This window comes from Bacillus rossius, chromosome 1 (genome assembly GCF_032445375.1).
Source record: "Bacillus rossius redtenbacheri isolate Brsri chromosome 1, Brsri_v3, whole genome shotgun sequence".
NCBI classification, from domain to species: Eukaryota; Metazoa; Arthropoda; class Insecta; order Phasmatodea; family Bacillidae; genus Bacillus; species Bacillus rossius.
In genome coordinates, this window is record NC_086330.1 from 47,633,035 (window position 1) to 47,658,707 (window position 25,673).

Genomic DNA, 25,673 nt, shown 5'->3' on the forward strand with positions numbered 1-25,673 from the left:
GATAAAGCCAGCCCTACACAATACCCATTTCCTTACTAGTTTTCACACATATTTTCTGTTAGCGCGCCTGCTCTCGTGTAGGTAACATAGCACCCTTCTAAGGGGTCTGACAATGGGTATAAAAGTTTTCATACCTGAAGTCTTTACCAAAACAGTAATAGAACGTGTACTATTTTTGTTCTGCTCCAGCCACGAGTGGAAGTCGTCAATATTGCGGACCCACGTGTAGCAATTTAAGCCCGTATGGTTATAGCCCCTTTTGTAAACATTACGGGACATAAACATCATAATGGTATGCCTAATGAAACTTTATAATAGTAAAACTACCCTAGAATATAGTTGTAAACTAAAATAATCATAAAAAGATATAATTGCAAGTTTTTAAATACGTAATGAAAATGTATAACTATTAGTCTCAACTCAGAACACGTAAGTGTCGATAGACCCGTCAAATTTCTGTCGTGTAATATGGACTCAACGACCTAGAGATATGTTATATCTCTAGGTCGTTTTATGGACTCATTTCACTGCATTTTTAGTACTCATTAACATTTTCAATCAAACTCCTCTAATGAAATATAACCTCAAAAATGCAGGCAATGATATTTTCGGTCCAGGGGGAAATGTCATATGTTTAGCGCTGAGACATTTACATGCAACGTGTTCAGTACTCCTGTTGTTTGGTTATTAATGAGAAATCAATAGTACCATACTGTTAAGCATACGACATGCTTAATTATGTTTATAAGAAACTTTTATTTTTTGGTATTACAGAATAATTCAATCGTATGATGTAACTTTAAGGAAATGTCTGTCAGTGAGCCTAACAGCTAGTGCGAATATAAAATCATGACAGGACGATTTTCTACACATGCTGAGTGGCGTCGTATCGTTCTTATGAACGATAACATGATAAAACTAATCAGACGGCTTTAACACGGCTTACCGTTTTAGCTGAGTCGCGGTGACCATGGATTCTGAGAGAGATTAAGATAGCTGGAAGAAGAAAAAAACGCGGAGGAAGGTGCGGTTTTGAAACGTAGTACGACCTTGGTAATGAGTTATATAAGCTTGAGGCGGACTGCAGCAAGCACGTAGTGTTGTTCGACGCAGTCCGAGCACCTTTTCAGGTAACCTAAGAATAAAGTGTGATCACCATGGCTATGATATTCAGCTCTGTGCTAGCAGATGTCACCGTCGTTGTGGCCACATGCTTAGTTGCAGCGTATCTGTACTTCGCCAGCATCTTCAGATACTGGAAGAGACGAGGCGTTCACTACATTCCTCCCACATCAATGTTTGGGAATCTGGGTGGAGTAGCGTTGCAGAGGGAACACATTGGCGAATACCTCAAGAAGGTGTACGACAGCAACCCGGATCAACCCGTAGTCGGCCTCTTCGCCTTCAGGAAGCCCATTCTGATGGTGCGTGACCTCGACGTGGTGCAGAGCGTCATGGTGAAGAACGCACATGCTTTCTTGGACAGGCCCGTGAACATTTCACAGGAAAGTAACCCATTGGCTTCCAGGAGTCTCTTTGCTCTGAAGGGCAAGAAGTGGAGACTCTTGAGAACGAAACTCACACCCACCTTCACCTCCGCGAAGATAAAGAAGATGTTTTATCTTGTCAATGAGTGCGGCAAGCAGTTACTGCCGTGCATCGAAAAGGAAATGGAAAAAGGAAAGCATGTGATGGTGAAGGACACAGTGGCCAGATATTCCACAGATGTCATCGCGTCCTGTGCTTTTGGAGTCGACGGCAAAGCTCTTGTTGATCCGAATAGCGAATTTCGAGCAACCACAAGGAAGATCTTTGAAAGAACTAAACTACAGGATTTGGCTTTAAACCTCATTACCCTTGCACCATCACTGATAAGAGCACTAAGGTTGAAAATTACCGATGAAAGCATCAACAACTACTTGCGCAAGTTATTCTGGGAAGTTGTTGACCATCGTAAGAAGAATAATGTTTCCCGAAACGACTTTGTGGATATTCTGATGCAGCTAAAGGACGAGGGTCAAGTCCGAGCAGAAGAAGATGCACATGACAAGGAAGAAATAAAGCAAGACAGTGAAAATATGGACATTAAAAAACTGAGGATCGAGGCGATAGATTTGAAGCTGGAGGATGATGACTTCGTGGCTCAAGCCTTCATTTTCATAGGTGCAGGATATGAGACTTCTTCTTCAGTCATAGCGTTCACACTTTACGAGTTGGCACTAAACCCTTCCATTCAAGACAAGCTGAGGAGAAAATTGATGACTGTTCTAGAGAAACATAACTCAGAAGTTACCTATGAAGCAATAGCTGAGATGGATTACCTGGAGATGGTCATTTCGGAAACATTGCGCAAGCACCCAACTGTACCAATACTGGCAAGACAGTGTTTAGAAGACTTCAGGATCCCAGGAACCGACATCACAATAGAAAAAGGAACGAGTGTTATGATTCCTGTGCTGGCAATCCACTCTGATCCTGCCATTTACCCGGAACCAGACAAGTTTGATCCTGAAAGGTTCAACCATGAAAATAAAAACAAACGTTCCAAGTTTGCACACATTCCATTCGGAGAAGGACCAAGAATATGCATAGGTATGCGGTTCGGCCAGATGCAAGTGAAGACAGCTCTAGTGCATATTCTGACCACCTACCAGGTCCGGCCCTGCGCAGAAACACCCACACCTCCACTGCGGTTGAAACCCACTGGAGTGAACACTCCCAGGAAAGAGATTGCCCTAGCGTTCGACAGAATCAATTGAATGTTTTGATTAAGTTAATGCATTTTTTACTAAGAGATACTATTTACATTTGTTTTAATGTGTCTGTTGCGGGTTTCTTATTTTACTTCTAATGCATCACAACCATGCCGGGATATTTCAGCCATATGTATCAGCAGCAATTATTGGCTGTAGCAATCGTTTCATTATGTAATAAACAAAAAAAAGTTGATTAAAATAGTTATCGTAGTGGCATAACGCGCTACCAAAGAGTTTTTTTTAAACTTTCATTTAATGTAAATTGTCTTTTATTTATTGTAAAGAGTAAAAAGAATGTATACTATATGTAAACATGTGGCAAACGAGCACTGCTGGGATGTCTATATAACGTCAATAAAACCTGTAAAGGGTATGAACATGTGTAATAAAAATCTATTGAATTGAATTGGTGTCATGGGGCAATTATTGATGTCGTTCAAAACAGCGTCACTTCAAAAAAAATTTTTACTTTTATTTAAATAACAGATTCCTGGATTATACATATTGTTTTTTAAGCAAATATCTTAATATATATAAATCCAGTGTCCTGATGTTTGTTTCCAGTGAACTCTTCACCAAGTCAACCGATTTCGATGAAAATTGGCATTTATGTGTAATGTTTTCCAACTTGAGAGACTGATAGTTTTTATTTCGATTAATGGTCTTAATAATTTATAATTAATAATAAACTGATTATCAATGTTGATTGGTGTTATTAATCGTAAGTTTCATAAGTCTCAACCAGATGGCGCCTTAAATAAGTTTTTTACAGACAACTGTTGTACTGTCTGACATAAATATCTCATAGATGGCGCTACGTTTCAATTCAAATTTTATTTTTCTCCAAGTTGTGCACATTTTCGTTGATCAATGTACTACGTAACCTCGCGTTTTTGTATTTTTTTTTATTTTATTCTCACGTGTTTACAATTATTGATATCTATCTTCAGCTGTCAATCTACAGATATAATAATAATACAAATAATATTAGCTAGAGAATCAGAGTTTATCAAATTTGTAAGTATTAATTAATTTATTTATTATAGTTATAACTAATCAGAGTATTTATTAATAAAATGAACTGTGATTTATTATAAGTAAAGGTAATCAGAGTATTTAATAATAAAATAGAATTGAAAACGTTATGTTAATCTATGTTAAATTTTGTCTTTTAAATCCTTTCTAAATCACTCAGCCAAAGTAACGCGTGGCCGGGTCTGCTAGTGTATTTATACACTTTGTTTATCTTATTGCTGTAATATTATTAAATACATAGCTCAGTCAATTGGTTTTATTATTTCATACTTACTAGGTAGATATATTTTTACTTAAAATTAAATTAAATTATACGTCCAAGTAATTAAAACAAAAATTTAATTCCCTAATTAAAACTTTAACTTTTATTAGGTAACGACAGTTCATAAATTATTAATGAATAAACTAACACTTCCTAGAAACTCACACCTGTTAGCTTAACTGAAAATGCGAGATGGTGTTCTTTCACTTTAGATTTAAGTTTATTATGCGAACTATTCAGGTTTATATGTGTCACTGGGTTACAAAAAATTTTGTTACAATTTATCAAAGTAAGCAGTAAAATAAATTAGTTAATCAAGCAACATATTTAAAATATGTGTTTCGGTAGCATTTAATTTTACCTTTACAATGAAATTAACCTAATTAATACTGTGAATTAGCTAGATGAAAGGTTTGATTAATGTAATATTATAAATATATCACAACCAATTTACCTAGTAAACTTTAAATTTTATATTACTAAATTTTGATACAAAGCTACCAACAAAAAATGCAATATCTTTAATGTCAAAACGGCTCTGTATTTGTTTTTAAATACTAAACCAAATTTCTTATATTATTTTATTTCAAATGAACTATAGAAGATAAAATATGTGAAAAAAAATTAACCAGGTTATATAATTTTTAATATAAGCAGCTGCAAATTTCATATTTTCTTAGTACTTTGTTAAATTGACTACAACATGTTCCCAATATTCTTGCTTTGGTTGGCAACTGCAATGGCTAGTTTTCTGTTAATAATCTAGGTATCGTGTGTATGGAGTTAGGAATTCTTTCTTCTCTTCTGCTATACAAATTTTTATGCATATTTATATACCCATTAGTATAACAGAAGTTATAACAGAAAAAGGGCTTCGTGTGGAATGGGCTTAAGTGCGACGCGTGCTGTTACTTCTAGCACATTATCGCATCTGAACTGGCGCGCAGTCTTCTCGTCTTGCATTGGACAACTATAAAGTTTGAGTGGTAAACATAAAATTACAAGGCGGAGAAATAAAGATAAATTTGTAATACAAGTCCCTTGAGAGTTTTCAAGAATCTGTACCGGATGTTAAATGCTTAAATATTATTCTAAAAAAAACGCGTTTTAATCAATTCGTTCTTCTAAAAATAAAATCTAAAAACACAAAATATGGGAACAGAACTACTCTTACGCCCTCAGAGTATTCTTAAATGCTTTTAGTAGACAATTATAACTCGGATCTTGAGCAATTAAAATATCGCGTGGTTTCTTTCTGTAGCTCTGCGCAGCGTATGTGTTCCCAGGTAGGTGGACCCTTAAAAATAGATCTACAATAACAGAATGAATTATGCTTATTTGATTTCATTCATGTGCTTCGCAGTAATAACAGTAGTCCAACGATGGAGTGGTTTAGAAGGTAAACTTAATCTTCATAAAACCGTTAAAAATGTCACATACACTCATGGTCTATACGGGATTGGAACCCAATAGGTACCCCTCGGACGTAAATGCCATAACAAACTGCTCCATGGAGGTTGGCTAATGAATAACAGGGAATAATTCAGGGGGTCCGGACCTCTCGCTTCCAGATCTTAAAAGTAAAACAAACACAAGCTGAGACAGAATAATAAAATCATCGCAATTACGGAGAGAATATTTTAGAAGAATTATTGTAATTCTTAGTGGGCTACAATTATGTATTTCCTCCTCATTATGGTTCGATGTGCCTCATACACAAAAGCCACAGGAAATGTGTTTCCAAGTAGTATACTTAATGCCGGTTTGCAAACGTGTCACTGTAAGCATGTATTTTATACAAACTTGAAATGGTTTCATATATTTTATAACTTAAATATGTATGTATTTATGGCCCGTGTTAATGAAATCAAAAATTAAAAAAAAATTAAATAAAAACACAGAATATTTTTTTTTAATTTTCTTTTCTAAAGCGAAATCATTACTTCGACTTCTAGGCATAAACTTTGGCGTTCTAATAGTCTAATATTCCCTGAAATTCTAGAGTGACAGTCAATCTTCTTTTGAAACATAATTAATTAGGTATGAAGAAAAGGTACTCATAGGAAATGCAATAGCAGTTGAACTGGACCCCCCTCCCTCCTTAACAAAATCCTGGCCACGGCCATGTGAATGGTTGCAGGGTTTGGCCACGTTAACACCACTTGGAGGCGCTTGTCCAGCTGTCAGTGCAACACACACGAACTCTGGCTGAAGCGCAGTTTCTGCTCCGTGGAAACACTTTTAAATGACTTTATTTAACGGCTAAGTGGGTACTTCCCATCCCGGGTCATTATTTTATGTATTTACTTTCCACACGGTTAAACTTGAGTGGCTCAACTAAAAATTATTCCTCATACTTTTTTTTTGCGTAATTAGCTGCCAGTGTTGAAGTTTTAACGTTATCGTGCAGTACCGTATGGATAGGGAGAATTAAAATGAATATCATACTAGAATTTTTTATGTTTAATGTCAATTTTACTGGCCTCCTATGTGATATGGTTTAATTTCTTTAAGAAAACAATGATTTAATTTTACTTGACCTTTCAAAATACTCAGAATTTTTATGATTTTAAACGGCGAAATAAATTAAATAATTTTTCCTGAAAAAATGAAAAACCTATTTTGCAGTAGCCCTCGGCATCGCCTTTAAACCAAAAATTTTCACTTATTTTTCCATTTGGTTCCCCTAATCCACACTGCACAAAAAAATTATAAAAATTAACTTCGCCAGCTAATTATGAAAAAAAAATATGCACCGTGTATTTTTTTTTAATTTTGTTGAATTTTAGCCACGTAAAAAGTCTACAAGTTTGACCGAGTTAAAACGTAAATATATAATAATGACCTAGACCGGGGCATACGCCCTTAAGTGACTGTGTTAAGCGATGAAAGTACTAACTCGCACTTATCAACCATCTTCAAGCGTAGTCAGGCTTCTTTTCCCCATTGTATTTGGGCGTGGCTGTATGGCGATGGTAAGTTGGGGGAAAAAATGGGTAATTGTACTTATCTACGCGCGTAGTAGTTATACTATTTTAATTTTGCATGTAAATAATTAAAAGAAGTAAAATAATAAAAAGCCTGGAGTGATATGATAAATAGGGTTGGTAGAGTATAAATTCAAAAACGAATTTTTTTAAATAAATAATTAGTATTAAAAACTAATATAAAAATTTGTGTGAAATTATTTAATTTAGAAAAATAATCAAGATAAATTTTAATTATTAATTAATAATTTTATAATTTATAATTTAAAAGAAAATGAATTATACATACGGGACATAACCTCACTTATATAAATACACATTAAAAACACTTGAAACGATTTATAAACATAATTTATTTCACTAATATGTACATTAAATAAATGTTTTTAATTATATGAAACCAGTATTTAATATCAATCACTAATATTAATATTTAAAAGCACATATACAATTTTTACTTGATTGTAGCCTTTTTTTATCCCGTGAAAATTTCGTTGTATGGCGCGCGCACATCGTAAAAATGCTCTCTCATCATTTATTCATAACGCTCCTAAAGAAGTAAAACTTAAAAAATATATATATATATATTTCTTCATCTAAACGTCACTACATGCTATCTCATGAAGGATCATAACTCCATGAATGTCAGTTGTGTGGTGGTGGAAGGGGAAATACGGTGGAAACGTTCTACAAAACGTCCGTCGGGTTATCGCAACACAAGACGCGGGTTTTCACAGAAGGAAAACAGCGTAGTCGTGTGATGGATGGGTGTTATAGGGGATGAAGAGAGGAGGGCGTAAGGACTAAAGCACCCCGAGAAAACCTTTAAGCTCTCACGGCAACGTCCACCACGTTTCCATAAAAACGTACTCCGTTGTTGTACCACGGCTACACGTGTACGACTTTCTCTCCGGCCACGAGCGGAACGGGGACCATGAAAACAGCCCCCATAGATTAGCGATGACGGAAGAGAAAAAGCTTCAAGGGTGGAGATGGGGAGCAGGGGATTTGCTATGCAAGAGTACGTGGCCTCGTCAGACTGTCCGTCCACGTAGCTCGCGAATAGCCCTTCTGGCTTCGGGGGCATATATATATCCCACCCCTAGCAATAGCTGTTGCCACTCCAAACAGGGTTCACTCGTAAAGGAGGGTTTTTTTTGGGGGGACAACAAGGAAAACCACTTCAGGGTGAAGGAACCTTTTGGGGCAAGGTGGGGAGGGAGAATCCTGATCGACGAATACTTCAAGGCTATGCGTGCCCCGCGTCGCAAAATATTTCCGTGGTACTGGATGCTGGATATTCAAAATAATGTAACATTGGTCTAAAAATTGAAAATTATGCTTCATTTCTAACAAAGTTCATAAATTATAATACTTCTGAAATGAATTATTTTTAGTTTATTAATTTTATGAAAGGCAAATAAAATCTAATTTCTCATTAAAATATTTAAAATACTGTTTTGTAAACAAAGGCTACATCAAATTTAAATAGTTATAATACTTTATCGAAAGAAAAAAATTACAGAAAATTTTAACATGCCTGATTTGCTGTTTAATTACACCATGACTCCTTCATTATGGTACATGGCACAAAAGGCTTGACTATGATTCAAGTACCTTAGTAATGGTACACGTCCTTTAATAATATTGCAAGTCCTTTAATAATGGTACGAGTCCAATTATAATAGTAAAAATGCAATAAAAATAGTACATGTGTTATTATCATGGTCAATAAATATTTAAATGATACGTCTAGCAAATATGATATGCATTCTCTTCCGGAGATCGCTAACACCAAAATGCACCGCGCTCCAAGGAAGGTGTTTTGGTTCCCTGGGCGAGGCCACTGAATAAGTCCAAATTACGGTGAAGTACAATCCAGTACATTCGAGATAAATAAAGTAACCTCTTGCTGTTGACTGTTTGACTTACACCTCAAGCCCTTGCACAGACGTTTCGAAAAATGCTCCTTATGTCGATGGGAGAAGAAACCATGAACTACTGCACACTAAGTAGTAGGAAAGGGGAGGTTCAGGAACAGGCGCAGGAAGCAGGAGCCGATAAACTAATTATCAAAGGAAAAAAGTCAAAAAGCTTAACAGCCGCTCGAAATGATACAAATGTCCCATTTACTTGGTAAAAATTTCCTTCTTCAAGAGAGAGTAAAAAATATTCGAGAGAAAATTTCCCGTTTTATAACAAACAAAATGTAAATGGCTTGAACAATCCCCGAAATTCACGAAAATCTTTTTAAAGCTACAAAAATAAAAACAAAAAAAGAAGACCAAAAAGACCCCAAAATCATGAATTAGAGTAAGGTGTTAGCCATATTGATGACTTTGACCTTCAAAAGTATAAAGTTAAAAAGTAAAAATTGTTGTGAGTATATAAGCGGGGACTAGATGGTGAGGCTCTTATTTCCCCTGTGGCTCTAGCATGGTAAAGTTCAGTAGGAATTTTTTTGGTTGAAGCGAATCTGTACAGAGTACAGGTCACCTAGAAATGTTTGGGGTTAGCGAATCAACAATATAAATTTCAACTTTGATGAAAAGGGTACTGTAGTCATCGGAGATCCCAATAGAGCGAAGTCAACAGCCTTGGAGATCACTCTGTGTAGATTCGCTATAACCAACTAAATTCCATATTTGATACTGAAAGTTTACTATGCTAAAGCCACAGGGGAACACAAGGCCTCACAATCTGGTCCCCACTTATTTAATCACAGCATTTTTAACTTTTATGTAAACAAATACTTTTTTTACTTTTGAAGGTCAAGGTCATCCAGATGGCTAACACCTTACTCCAATGCCTGATTTTGGGGTATTTTTTTTGGGTTGCTTTAAGGCCTTTTTAACTATTTTCTTAGGGGGTGGCTATCAGGGTAATATTAAGCATCTTGGGGGATTTTTTTTAACCGTAGAAATTTTTTTTTGGGAATTAAATGGGACATTTTACCTTGAAAAATATTTTTCCCCTGAAAAAAGAATTTTTACCATGAAAATGGAATAATTTGTAGCCTTTTGAGCTGCTGTTCAGCCGTTATGGGTGGCTGTTTTGACATTTATATTTTTTTCGTTAATTAGCATATTAGCTTCTGGCTCATGCGCCTGTTCCTGAACCGCCAAATTCCTACAGCTGGTGTCAATTATCAAAAGTGAAGGCCTGAATTTTTGGGCAAATAGCTCAACGCGTAGTACTTAGTATCTACAAGCAGGTCAGTATTCCTTCTGCCATTTATATGTAAATACAAACATTATCAAGTGAATTATAGACATTTTTATGCACTGTTTTCGTTCCCCTCGGACGAATTTATTGGTAATTTACTCATAAACAAGACTGCAATTAATTACTATGATGAACAAAACATATATGAACAATATCTTTAAAAAAATTCCTTATAGTTTTCAGTTCCCAAAATTTTACTCACAATCATAGCAATTCTATAGTAATAAAATACTGCAATTGTTTCAAGAAACTTAGTTGTGTTAATAGTTTATCGTCAACGATTTGGCATCAGAAGGATTTACCCATATAGTGGCTAGAAACAAATAGTATGGGTTGTATTATAAAATAATATATGCATTCAAAAACAATTTTAAAATATGCCTACACATAACCAAAAAAATTAGTGAAGATTTTTGAAACCAAGAAATTATTAATTTAGGTAAATAATTTTTTAATATTTCAGTAAAAAAATATTTTATTTTAAGTTGTAAGTTATGCTGTAACATAATTTAAAAATTATATAACTACAAAGTAAACTTTTTTTTAGAAATAATATTCGATCATATTTTCTTGCGAAGATAAAATAAATTTAACACTGGTCACACCAGTACAAACTTAGTCTGCGCAAAAAAACCTAATTTAGTGCTCATCTGTTTTATATATATATATTTATATTATATATATATATATATATATATATATATATATATATATATATATATATATGTTTGTCGCACTCGGAAATAAATTGTTTAGTATTCGACTAAGCTATAAAAGAAGATAAAATGAAATCAGTTTTGTCATTTTTTAAATATAATACCAGGTATTCCACATTACCGTTCCAGGTGATGCCGCAGATGTGACGACACTCAAATATATTATTAAAAGAACCAATTTAGGCACACACACTAATAGACAACAATTACTTTAGCTTATGAGCCAATCTGATTATTACATATTTTGTTATATAAAGAATCATAAACTATAATTTTAACTTATTTATTCTTTTAGAAGTATATCTTTATAAATATTCGGTTTCATTGTTTCATCTTGTAGCGATTGAGGACAATTTTAAAGTTAATATTTCTGCCGTACAACATTTGCCTTTCGGCACAGAACTACACAATAATACATCTCAGAACAACGAAACCTTCCCATATGGTAGTAGAATTTCTTCTGCTGCTTTACTTGCAGTCAATCGTAAGGCTAATGTAAATTTTTTTTACACGTTGATGAAATATTTAGACTGGTATCATATCATATTATATTTTTAACAAACGCTGGTCTGTAAGGGGAGTAACAGTAATAAAACTACAGTATGCGATTTTCAATTTTTTTACTAAAAGAAACATAGTTTTATACTCCATAAGGAACACTCACGAACTGACATTATTAACTATGTAATTCTGGTCTAACCTGAGTAACATTTTGGTAATTTATTGGATACTGACCTGACAGGAGAGGGTAAGTGAAGCAGGCAGCATTCTCTGACTGTGCAAGGTGGTTTGTACAAGTGTGTGCTCGTAGTGATATGCAAGTGTATGATATGCGGGGATGAGAAATAGTTTTATAAATTCACATTACAATTTTTTTATCTCTCACTTTTGTACATAATGTTCAATCATTTGAAGTCCCGCTCCTTGAGAAAAGAAAGAAAGAAATTAAAGTTACTTCCAAAACGTAATTTATAAAAGTACACACAAAACATATTGAAATTTACTGAAGTGTACTTAACTACAACGAGATAAAATAAAATTTTACTCATGAATCAGTGTAATATGCTGATTGATTTTTCGCCGCCCGATATAAAAAAAAATTAACTGTCAAATTTGAGCTCAAAAATACATTGTTACTTTGGCACCCTTATTCTCATGCTAAATGTTTACAAAATGAGAAATAGCTTTAAGAGTGAAAAAAATCACAATTTTTGGGAACAACCTTTTTCAAAACAATATTTAGTAAAAAGTATATATATATAAGTTTAAGTAAAGCCAAATACTTAAAAATCAAAGTATACGTAATAGAGAAACACCCTGGCAACAGCTGGCTTAGAAAAATGATAGGAAATTACTGAAGCAATTTTCACAATACACAAAAAAAACAATCATGTAACTGATAACCTGATCTAAAATTTGGTAATGATCCACAATCCAAGAAGTTTCTTACATTGCCACATCAATCCGAAGATTATACATATATCTGGGCTTTCGTGAGAACGTTTTTTTGTCACTGTTCAACGAATGACTTTACTGAACAACTACTCAAATAAGTACAGCGGGACTTCATACTTAGGTCTTGCACTACAAAACAACAAGTAACTCTAGCGCTGACATGAGTGTACATCACACGGGATTAGAGCTAAGTTGCCACACAGACACATTTGCAGAACAATTTACTGCAAGCTTAAGCCAACATTTTTGAGCTAATTTATGCAGGAAAGTACCTAGAAAAGTCAGTTTTATATAGTTTGCAACGCACACAGTAAAAAATGGTATGAAATACCTAAAAAAAACTCTTTTGAGTTTTTTAATGGGTACAAAGAACAATCAATGGTTTTCACGCCCAACAATATTTAAGATTCTGATCTTAATCATCTACTTGAATTCACCAACCCACATAAAGTTGGACGAATTATAGCTACTTTTTTTAAATGTTACAATTACGTACTATTGAAATATGAAAAGTTCAAAAAAATATACCGTAAAAAGATTATTGTTCTGTTTCCATGTACCGGCTGATCCTCTTAGAAAGGCATCCTATTCGAAACTTCCCAAAACGAAGTCGTGTACTGTGTTCGCTTTTGTGTTTTCTCTAGTGCAAGATTTTCTTTTTCATTTCGCATTCATACACACAGAACATTCACACTCGTGAACATCGGCAACAAATCAGTTTATAGACAGATTTCTCCACTGTAGCTTTACTTCAGCAATATGTCAAAAATAAAGTCTCTATAACGTCATTAGCACACTTTACTTGCAGCCACTTGCAAAGACTTTCCGGACATCACTCACTGCGACAAAGCACACTAAGCTAATTTTTTTTTGACATGAAACATCCACACGAACACTAATGTATGAATTTTAGATACATATCAAGTTTATACTCACAAATCAGCAGCGAGCGAAGAAGTATAGTACATTCACTGAAAGTTCTCCTGTTTTGAGTAATAATAAAGAATTATATTTTAAAACCGTACACTAATTTAAATGAAAAATAAAATAATCATCACAAAGCGATTAGCCGATTACAGCAAAAAATAAATAATTTTATTTTTTTAAATATCTTATAAAGAAGAAAAGTACCTACATTTTAATAAAGATTCAGTTGTTTTTCCCTGAATATTTCTGTGAAATAAATAATAATACTGAAAAAAAATTCTAGTTTTTTAAATATCTCCAATAACTAAATATAGCCTACATATAAACTGATCCAGTTAAACATTTTTAACACAGGAGAACATTAAAAATATAAATAAAATGCCTTATATAGTTACAGTAAGCTATAAACAGACCAAAATTTTAAGTCCTTTAAAATATAGGCCTTTTTTTCATTCACCAGTACGGAAAAAAATTTGTTCCACTTACTGTGAAAATACTATATTCTCCATCAGCTACACAAACTTAAGAATAAAAAAATAGCAAAGACACCTGATAGTTAATTACTGTATATGTTCATACCAATGGCAGGCAGTATATGGCTGTTAATAAATAAAATATTGTTATTAAAATCTCTCAGACACATACACACACAATGTAATTTAACAAAAGCTAAACTTCTAGCAACAACAGTGCGTTTTCATCGTTCTATGAATCAGTTAATCTTAATAAAACCTCCATACAGAACACAGAGTCACTTGGAACTGTTCATTTTTGTGCTGTACACGAAGAGTGCTGAGTTGGTTATTTCATTTTGATCAGTAGTTAGGCCTACTGATACTTTTTTTTTTCTTTCAAAACATTGATGTTTATTTTAAAAGGTGCATGTGAAATTCTTCATTAAAAAATAAATTTCAAATATAGTTATAACTATTCTACACGACGGACACACAAAACGTAACTAATAATTTCACCCCCCAAAGCTGCATTTTAAATAATAATGAAAACCATATTTTTTTACAATAATTGTCTGGGCATCCGTGCAAGTGTGGATATGTGGTGCTGTAACTTGTGAGTTTGAACAGGCACTTCTGTGTCAGAAACAATACGTTTTGTTTATCACTCTTATCACTTGCCCAATGCGCATGCTTGATCACACACGTGAGTTTCATTGGTTGTTAGTTAAATGAAGAAAAGAAAAAACAAAGAACAAAACTACAGTTTGTTATTGTCCATCACTTTCTTTCAAGTTCCGTCGCATAGATATGAGAATAAGAAGCATTGGTCAACGACGGAGCGAAATGCGCTGCTGCGCGACACCTATTTAATCAAGAAGCAACTATCCGAGATCTTAGTTGCATTGCCGGCCGGTAGAGGGTACTGCTACCGACTCGGTCTTCACCCTGCAGACACAGGACCAGGCCAACCTCTGAAAAAAAAAAACAATTCATAGAGTTCAGTTGATTTTTCATGAACACAGAATAGATGTGCAAGTACTTTTGCTTTAGCCTACGTGCATAACCATGCGACGCAAAACATTATGTTTATCTTCATGCCGTGTCTCATTTTAAAGTGTTTTCTCTCCAGAGAGTGCTCTAACATCAGCTGCATCCGAATATTAGTCTAATGGATCCCTTAGCTAAGGAATCCACAAGAAGTGCATCGTAGTGGACGCGCCCTCTTTTCGTTGCTTCCGAATTCTCACAAAGGATGCATCGGCATCCATAAATGAGTACCCTAAAATTAATGTTTCTAGGAATGCGACACTCGCATGCACTAATCCATTAGATTAGGAATTATGATTTATTTTGTTTGCATGTAATACTAGGTACTTTAGTTTTTTGGGATAAGATTTAATTAAAACATTATAAGCTTAAGTAATAACTCAAATAGAGACAAAAATAATTAAAAATTGTGGTTAAGTGAAATTAAGCCTACAGGGGAATTTATACTCATCTTAGAATTTTAGAATTTTCCGCCATCTTGATATCGAACGTCCCAATCTCTTAAGATGCACTTTTCGTTACGGTTGCCATCTTGAAATTTCATAAATTTAAAGTTAGAAAATGAGGAAAAATAAAAATTTAAAAATTTAATTATTAACATTTTAATTAAAAAACTTCCGTCACTATCAATGATGGTGGACAAAATCCTCAATCCTTACTCCGACTTCGTGTCCCTGGACTGGCCAATATATAGGTACTACTTTCTAGTTAAATTTTGTGTCCGAGTATCGTAAAATAAATGTATTTGCAAAATGAGAACACAAGAATTTGCTCGTTACTGAGGTTAGATATTACACATCTCTGAGGAGTACATGTTTTTTTTTACGTCACAATCTGACTGCCAAAATACTTGTCTCTTTAAAAACTAGATTTGTTACGTATTATTATTTATGGATAATTTTATGTTTTTGATTAACATAACGTAGTACCAAAATTATTATTTAAATTTAACTAAAATATTTCCTTGTGAATTTTGGTATGTTAAAATTAATTTATTGCTGAACTTGGTTAATTTTATTTCAGATGTTATTCATTATTAAAATATATAATTGCAAACTTTTGCAAAAAAAATATTTAATCGATCTATAACTTTCATAAGTTTAAGTTAGGAAGTTAGACATGTTGTTCTTTGTAAATTTAAACCTTCTACCCAAACTTAGTTGCATCAGCAAAACTAACCATTTAAATAAAAACAACTTGGGGCAAATGCATACTTTTCTGAAGATTATTAAAAAATAATATATTTTATTCATACCAAGATATTTGCTGCCATCAAAATTCTAATTAAAGTATAAGGATATACATACCTACACAAACCATTCATCTTTTTGACTGGAGGAGATGTCACTGAAACACAATATAATTTGAGTGAAAATACAATTTTCAGAAAAACATTTCGCATGCACAATTCAATATATGAAAAGGACAAAAGGGATGTATCGGTTTTGAAGGGTTATAAAATAAACAGAGAAACTTACAGAAATGAGGTTTATTTTATTGGAATCAGTATACATTCCCATTTTTAAAATCAAGTTCTGAAGTTGACATCAGGAGTATGGTGGCCTTTAGCAATGATGCATTGATGAAGGCGATTTAGGAACTATTCGGCCGCTTTTCGGCACATAGGGGTATAGTGGTGATTTCCTTCCGAATTTGCATCTTCAGTTCTTCCAAGGTATGAGGACGATGTTTGAAAACATTTTCCTTGCGGGGCTCGCGCAGACCGCCAGGAAAAGGTTTTCAAACATCGTCTTCACAACTTGGAAGAACTGAATATTCGGGAGGTAATAACCGCTATCCCCCTCGAAATGTGCCAAAAAGTAGTAGAAGATATCCGAAATCGCCTTCATCAATGCATTGCTGTTGATGGCCACTATCTTCCTGATGTGATCTTCAGAATTTGATTTATAAAATAAGCATTTATACTGATTACAACAAAATAAATCTCATTTCAGCCAGTTGCTCCGATTTTTTTGATAGCCTTTCAAATCCGAAAAAAAAACACTTTTTGCCCCACTCTGTACAATATAATATTTTTTTTTTAAATTATGATATTCCTACTAAAAAATTTCTACTCTTGATTTTTTTTTTCCTTTTGTAGAAGCGCAGAGTCTATATCTGTGATGTACCACTTGGATTAGTTACTGTAGTGTCGATCACCTGATAGCTCCATAGCTCCTCACTGTGGCCAGTACGATAAATTCACTTTCTTATTGTATCATTCGTTTTAGCTTTGACGGGCTCTAAATAAGTTCTAATCATTTCCTGACTTATAAAACAAGGCTTAAACTTACTATCTGTTTCTTACTTGCCACATCACTCAACTCTTCACTGTCGTAGGCACTCAGGTAGTATTCATCACCTAACAAATATGCGAGTTAGCACTGCGCCGGACAGTGAGATCGATTACTTAACACTTCATCAATAATCTCGTTTCTTCTCCAAGTCAAGCGTCACGGGTAACCTGGAGAGAACCTGTAACTCTTTTTGGCATGTATATGTCGCTTATCTGTCAGCTTTTTCACTTCTCACTACACCTGACAGTAACAGTCACTTACCTATATTTTCCATTTATATCCACTATGTGCTTTGGCAGTACCGGAGATTCGTTCAACTTTCGGGTCCCCCACTCTAGACTTGGTCAAGCGCCAAAGGTACGCAATGCTCAACTGCCAATCGGTTAGTACAGCTCACCTGGTGGATTCTAGTACGCTAGATCAAGGACTAATGGTAAGTACATACTGCGCACCCGTCAGATGCCTCTACGCTATGTTAAAAGCCAATGGAAAATTTTGCTATCCTTTCTATTTAGGTATGCTATGTCAAGCAATAGTGGATAATACTACAACCTGTCGATCCTTGTTTTCTATACTATTTCAAGCGCTAATTGTTAAAACTGTTCAAATGACGGATCCCTCTATGCTATGTTTTGCGTTTATGATAAATACTGCCTACCTGTAGGATTCATATACGCTATGTCAAACTCTTATGGTAAATAGGGGCGACTGAATTGTTGCCCATTGGAAGGGCAGCCCTTCAGGATTTTTCTGACAGTGGTTTATTTGTACAGAGACTGGAAGGGCAGCCCATCCAATTTCTGAAAACACGCTCCTTTAAGAGTTTAAATAACCTGAAAAATTGCCCCTTGGATGGGCAGCCCATCAGGATTTTTCTAACAGTAGTGTTTTTGAAAGGTTGACTGAATTTTTGCCCCTTGGATGGGCAGCCCATCAGGATTTTTCTAACATTAGTGTTTTTGAAAGGTTGTCTGAATTGTTGCCCCTTGTAAGGGCAGCCCATCAGGATTTTTCTGACAGTGGTGTTCTTGAAAGGTTATCTGAATTGTTGCCCCTTGGAAGGGCAGCCCATCAGGATTTTTCTGACAGTGGTGTTTTTGAAAGCTTGTCTGAATTGTTGTCCCATGGATGGGCAGCCCTTCAGGATTTTTCTGACAGTGGTTAGTTTGTAAAGTGACCTAACCTAACCTTACCTAAACTAACCTAACCTAAACTAACCACTGTCAGAAAAATCCTGAAGGGCTGCCCATCCAAGGGGCAACAATTAAGACAACCTTTCAAAAACACCACTGCCAGAAAAATCTTGATGGGCTGCCCATCCAAGGGGCAACAATTCAGACAACCTTTCAAAAACACCACTGCCAGAAAAATCCTGATGGGCTACCCATCCAAGGGGCATAAATTCAGACAACCTTTTAAAAACACCACTGTCAGAAAAATCCTGATGGGCTGCCCTTCCAAGGGGCAAGTTTTCAGGATTATTTAAACCCTTAAAGAAACATGTTTTCAGAAATTGGATGGGCTGCCCTTTCAGTCGCTGTACAAACAAACCATTGCCAGAAAAATCCTGAAGGGCTGCCCATCCAATGGGCAACAATTCAGCTCCCCCGGTAAATACTGCTCACCTGTCGAATCCCTCTATACGCTATCCATACGCTAATGGTAAATACTGCTTATCTGTCGGATCCCTGTACGTTATGTCATACCACTAATGGTAAATACAGCTCACCTGTTGGATTCCTCTATGCTACATCAAACGCCAATAGTTAGTACTGCAAACTATCAGATACCTCTATGCGATGTCAAACGCTAATAGACAACTAAACTCACCTGCTGGATCCCTCTACGGTTTGTCAAATGTTAATGGCACATACTGCTCACTTATCAGATCCCTCTACACCATGTCAAACGCTAAAGATAAATACGGCTCACCTGTCAGATCCCTCTACTTTATGTCAAACGCTAATGGCACATACTGCTCGCCTGTCGGATACCTCTACGGTTTGTCAAATGCTAATGTTAAATACTGCTTACCTGTCGGATCCCTCTACGATTTGTCAAACTCTAATGTTAAATACTGTTCACCTGTAGGATCCCTCTACGCTGTCAAACGCTAATGGTAAGAACTGCTCACCTGCCGGATCCCGCTACGGTTTGTCAAACGCTAATGGTAAATCTGGCTCACCTGTCGGATACCGCTACGGTTTGTCAAACGCTAATGGTGAATACTATTCACCTGTAGGATCCTTCTACGCTATGTCAAACTCTAATGGTAAGTACTGCTCACCTGCCGGATCCCGCTACGGTTTGTCAAACGCTAATGGTAAATACGGTTAACCTGATGTAGGATCCCTGTACGCTATGTGAAACGCTAATGGTAAATGTTGCTCACCTGTCGGATCCCTCGCTCCTCACTTTGCCAGGCAGTAGAGGCGGGCCCGGGCCACGCTGTACCCGAGCTTGAGGCCCGCAGGGTGAAGCCAGTTTCCCGGCGGGTAGACACACGTAGCTCCGGGATACGGGGGCGCGGCCTTGTGAGTCAGCCCTGAGCCGTTCGACCCGTACGTCTGGTGCACTGCGAGCGATCAGCAAACAGCACTCACAACAGAACTGCAGCCTCGACAACATCTCTCAACAGGTCGTCAAACAGCAGCATTTAAACGCAATACAACACAACTGTTCTTAAATGGAACAGCACATGCTATTTTTATTTAGCACATAATTTTAAGCACCGTGTTTTTATATTTAACAAAAATTCATTATTTTCAACTTGCATTAAACGATTAAAATATTTATCAAACACCTAACTTAAATTTAAATAATTCTTTTAAAACTGATAACTGTGAACTTTAAATGTGTGTTTCATAATCATTTTTATGTGTTTAAGAAATATAAAGGTGTTTTTTTTAAATGTAGAAAGCAAAAAATTAAATATATATTTTATTTTTTCAGGCAAAATCATGCATGAACTCTGTAAATACATGGATACTAAGTGTGTGTAGTATTTTGGAATGAGTGAATAGTACTCTCACCATGAACGAAATATTATTTCTGCCATCTGCCTCCCGTCACCCCCCCCCCCCCCAAAAAAAAAAACAGCAACCCCAACTCTATTTTCACCACCTCTACTGTAGTAAACAAAAATAAGCAAATTATTGTGAGTCATGATTCTACTGCTAAGCCTGTGGTGCGTTAAGTCATTGTTTTAATATATTAATACAAATAAAAATATTACCGACATTTCTCGGAAATTATAGTAGGAAACCATTTAAAATATAATTTTAGGTGAACGTCCTATGTTCGAATTCGCCTCAGCCAACCTGACTTAAGGAAATAACCTGATGTACTTGACGATAACTATTTGATGTATGACAACTATGTACTCAAAAATCTTCAAATTACAGAAAAAAATTATGATAATCCACCAATCATATTCCTCCAAAGATTCGTTTAATGATCATATCATGCGCAAGCTTAATATAACACCTATTAAAACCCTAACAAGAGGTCACTGAACCACTAATTATTACTAGCACAAATCTCAGCATAAATTCACTTACTGCTAACGTATAATACTGATAGTTTCCTTCCAATCATACCCTGCAAATCATATCCCATCGTATCCATTCGATCGTATTTAATCGTATCCTGATAATCGTATTTTTTCGTACCCTGCCAATCGTACCCTACTATTCATAGCCATCATATCTTGCCGATCGTATCACATCATATCCTACCGATCGTATCCTATCGTATCCTACCTATGTATCCTATCGTAGCCTGCAAATCTTATCCTATCGTATACTGCCAGTCTTACTCTATTGTATCATGTCATTAATATCATATCGCTTACTGCCAATCGTATTATATCGTATCCTGCCGATCGTATCCTGTCAATCGTATCCTGATAATCGTATGATGCCTGTTTTATCCTTTCGTATAGAAACGAACATATCCTAATATATTCTTCCTATCGTATCCTATCAATCGATCTATCATCGTATTCTACTGAGCTAAGCCAGACATGTATCCTTCTGATCTTCTCTTGACTTATCCTACTGATACCAGCTAAGTAGAGTATCCCGACAACATTACTATCATTATAGTCCACTAATCTTATTATTATTCACAGTATCCTCAAAAACATACAGTCTTTAAATCATAACCATTACAAGCAGCAAGCAGCATTAAAATTTGATAACAAGCATAGTATTTTTTTTAACTTTGACCTTTGTTACATCAGGTTTAAACTTATATATATGTATACACTCAAAGAACCTGGTATGCAGTGTTTCATACACTCCATTGACAATTTAGGCACCAAAAATTTAATGTAGGTACATAAGAACGCTATTAGAAAGTAATATGGGCTCGATTTCTTACACGTAGATGTCGTTAAAGTATAAATGGTTTTGCTTTTCGCCTTACTCTCTGCCAGAATTTGACTGTGGATACTGAAACACCTGCTGCAGTGTTAGTTGTTTCAGCGTCATCGTACATCAATGCATTAAACTTTTTTGTTCACCAAATTGCATCGCAACACTGTACCCTATTTTCCGTGCTTGTGCAGAAAGTGGCATTCCCGATTTGATATGCGATTCCCTACTTACAAAGATTCGGTTTTTTTTTAACTTGATCCTGTAACTCAGATTGCCAAAATACCGCGCGTGACCGATGTTCTCAGCTAGCAAGCAGCTTTAGGACTTAAACCGTCCACCTACTGACACACTCATCACGTGACTACCCACTAGCATTTGGGTTTACACAGGTTCTTATTCCTTTGTCGCTTTGTCTTATCCGAAGAGTAACAATATGGCCCAGATGCTCGTAAAGGAGTACTGGAGAAGTACTGTCTACGAAGTGTAACTACAAGTACCAGTTAGGTATCTTCTCCGAGTAGTAACAAAAAGGCCCAGACGCTCGTAAAGGAGGACAGGTGAAGTACTTTGACCGAAGTATAACTACAAGTACCAGTTAAGTATCTTCTCCGAATAGTAACAATAAGGCCCAGACGCTCGTAAAGGACAGGTGAAGTACTTTGACCAAAGTGTAACTACAAGTACCATTTAAGTGTCTTCTCCGAATGGTAACAATAAGGCCAAGATGCTCGTAAAGGAGGACAGGTGAAGTACTTTGACCGAAGTTTAACTACAAGTACCAGTTAGGTATCTTCTCCGAATAGTAACAATAAGGCCCAGACGTTCGTAAAGGAGGACAGGTGAAGTACTTTGACCGAAGTGCAATTACAAGTACCAGTTAGGTATCTTCTCCGAATAGTAACAACAAGGCCAAGACGCTCGTAAAGGAGGACAGGTGAAGTACTTTGACCGAAGTGCAATTACAAGTACCAGTTAGGTATCTTCTCCGAATAGTAACAACAAGGCCAAGACGCTCGTAAAGGAGGACAGGTGAAGCACTTTGACCGAAGTGTAACTACAAGTACCAGTTACGTATCTTCTCAGAGTAGTAACAAAAAGGCCCAGACGCTCGTAAAGGAGGACAGGTGAAGTACTTTGATCGAAGTGTAACTACAAGTACCAGTTAGGTATCTTCTCCGAGTAGTAACAATAAGGCCCAGACGCTCGTAAAGGAGGACAGTTGAAGTATTTTGACCGAACTGTAACTACAAGTACCAGTTAAGTATATTCTCCGAATAGTAACAATAAGGCCCAGACGTTCGTAAAGGAGGACAGGTGAAGTACTTTGACCAAAGTGTAACTACAAGTACCGGTTAGGTATCTTCTCCAAATAGTAACAAAGAGGCCCAGACGCTCGTAAAGGAGGACAGGTGAAGTACTTTGACTGAAGTGTAATTACAAGTACCAGTTAGGTATCTTCTCCGAATAGTAACAATAAGGCCCAGACGCTCGTAAAGGAGGAGACTTTGACCGAAGTGCAACTACAAGTACCAGTTAAATATCTTCTCCGAGTAGTAACAACAAGGCCCAGACGCTCGTCGAGGAGGACTGGAGAAGCGTGACCACGGAGGGGAGGACTGCGGAATGCGACGACGCTGGACGACTCACATGGGAAGGTGGTGGTGGGCGGCGGCTGGACCACCTGCTGGGCGGGCCTGCCGCCCGCGCGCCGGCACAGGCACACCGTCAGGCCCACGATGGCCGCGCACAGCACCAGCAGCGAGCTCACGATCACCACCACGAAGATGAGCGAGTTCATGCCCAGCACCGTGCCCAGCTCGTTGGCTGCGAACAACAACACTCGCGTCCCTGCTTCCTGATTCCCATCTCGGGTTCTTTGGTTCTCAAAGATATCACTAGGTACCAGTATCCCTGGCATTTCCACCTATGATAACCTCGCTTTCGAACAGACGTTAACCCAAATAATAAAATAAATATTACTGTTCCTCCTACTACTGAATCTCTGAGGCGCCACGTACTTCAGTGGAGAAGTGGTCACCATTTTGAATTTGTGTATTTTTTTACACTATTCGTTTTTTATTTCTGTATTTGAGCCTTTTCTTTATGGCACGAATATTATATTGACTTATATTTTCAAAGAGTGACTGCTGTTATTATTACGGTTATGTTTATCCTTAGAAAAATTGTGCATCTCAATAAAATTTTATTTAAAGGGCATGTTCAAATGTTACACATGAGTGCGAAAAATGACAGGCTAACACAACGGACTAAAACGGAAAAGATTAAAAATTACAAAGAAATTGTAGGTACTTCAGTACTATTGAAATAAGCATCACAAATAACAAAAACAGTAAAACAAAGATTTTTACATTACAAGAATTTTTCACAATGACGATGAATGTTTAAGATTTACTGGGTATTTACTTGTTTTTTTATCTAAGTTATTTATACCCACAAACCTAAAGTTCCGTTATTAATTATGTTATTTTCACGAATGGGAACATTCTACTGAAGTAGAACAGATACATATATATTTTTAAAAATTCCACACGCCAAAACATTTTTTTTAATACTGGCCTAATACGAACTTTATTATCAGTATCTTTGCTGGAATAAAAGTTACTATATAAAGGTGTTTAATGTCTTACCACATTTCATCCCGCCAACACTGATATGATTCTTTGCTACAGGCTGTTACAGACAATTCCTTCCACAGTATCCACTTTTTTTAGTGTGTCTGTTCGTCTCTAATGAAATCCTGTCGAAGATGTGTAGAGTCACAACAAAATAAACAGAATAGTATGTATCAGAATAAGTTATAGTTTTAGTGCATTGTATGTGTTTGGTTGTTGAAAATTTTAAGTTAAATATTTTTAAAGTAAAGGAAAACTTGCAGGTATTTGTCACAGTAAACATCAAACTTAACTTTGTTGTAAGTATGTAGCACTTTAACCTTTACAATCCAATTATTTCAGCTTTTAATTAAAGGATCAAAACATGTTGTGAAAAAAAGTTAAATTTGGGATCAATGTTTTACTCTTATTTCGCATACTATTCAATAATTATATTTCCTTGCACCCTGAGAATTTAAAAATAACATTACATAGATAAAGTACTTTCCCATAAAATTGGTAGACTTTTAAATTCTTTTGACTTTTAAAAAAAAATTTTATAAGACATGTATGGTAAATTATACCAAAGTAATTTAACAGAACAAAAAAGTTTAAATTTTCTTTAAAAAATGTATTGTACTTAATTGCTATTAGTATCTCGTAAAGTAATAGATAATATGCTGGTATAATAATCACAATTATGAAGGATCAAATCGCGAAATATGTAAATGAAAAATAAAAAAAATTACCAGTATTAATTAAAAACTAATAAATTTAATTTTCAATTTTGGAGTTAGTATTTTTATCTTAGAGTGAAATGAATTTTGCCATACAGATACTGAATTTTCCTGTACATTCGTTACGCAATTTTTCATACCTACACTGCAGGAAAGTTTCCCCTTATTAGTTACGTAGAAACGTCTTGTTGTTTTATGGTATTTCATTTTTCTTGTAAATGATCATTACTGTAACGAAATAAAAACCTGCTTTTTTTTATTCTTCGCAGAGTAGTTAACTGTCATGCTGCTTGCCAGTTCCGCCATCTTGGTGGCGCGCGTGACAGGAGTTGAAGATACGCAAAAAGAGGGGAGGGTTGGTGGTTAAGGTCCTGATTGCATGTTTGTTTCGCGGTGGTGACACCCTTACAACACCGCCGCCTTCACCCAGCCCATGAGTCGGCGAGGGCGTGCCGCGCAAACGACGCGACCCCCCTGTGAAAGGGTGGTGGGGGTTGGAAGGGGGAGGGCAGTATATATCATGCGTGACGCATCGGGTGATTTCCCCCGGGCGCAGGCAAGTTCGGCTCGAGGCCGGGGAAGTGGGCGAACCCGGGTGGGGGGGGGGGGGGGCGAACCCGGGGTGGGGTGAAGATGGGAGGGGCCATGGTTCGGCCGCAGCCACATCAGTGGTTTCTGGTCCCGCGGCCGCCAAGTTGGCAACACTTCTGGGCGTGCACGGGGAGTTAGTTACTCGTAGTGTCCACCCGGAAGTGGTGTTCCCCTTCTGATCCGCATCAGAAA

General features: G+C 36.1%; 2 protein-coding genes across 3 annotated transcripts in view; one reads left to right on the plus strand and one right to left on the minus strand.

The window, feature by feature from the left end:
• The first annotated feature begins 1,098 nt into the window (after positions 1-1,098).
• Positions 1,099-3,162, plus strand: LOC134528959 (cytochrome P450 6j1-like). The gene has a single exon (XM_063362629.1). It carries the CDS (start codon positions 1,158-1,160, stop codon positions 2,757-2,759), a length of 1,602 nt encoding a protein of 533 aa, XP_063218699.1. The 5' UTR covers positions 1,099-1,157; the 3' UTR covers positions 2,760-3,162.
• Positions 3,163-11,584: 8,422 nt separating this feature from the next.
• Positions 11,585-25,673, minus strand: part of LOC134535523 (uncharacterized) — a 486,190-nt gene continuing 472,101 nt past the window's right edge. Inside the window, exons 5-8 of one of the 2 annotated variants that reach the window (XM_063374670.1) lie at positions 23,189-23,365; positions 19,555-19,729; positions 16,173-16,212; positions 11,585-14,789 (exon numbers count right to left, since the gene is read on the minus strand). In XM_063374670.1, the coding sequence (XP_063230740.1) occupies positions 16,173-16,212; positions 19,555-19,729; positions 23,189-23,365 (392 nt within the window). In that variant the 3' untranslated portion in view covers positions 11,585-14,789. Of the gene's footprint in view, positions 14,790-16,172; positions 16,213-19,554; positions 19,738-23,188; positions 23,366-25,673 lie in introns of those variants that run through there. The other variant, XM_063374676.1, reaches the window with a different exon arrangement.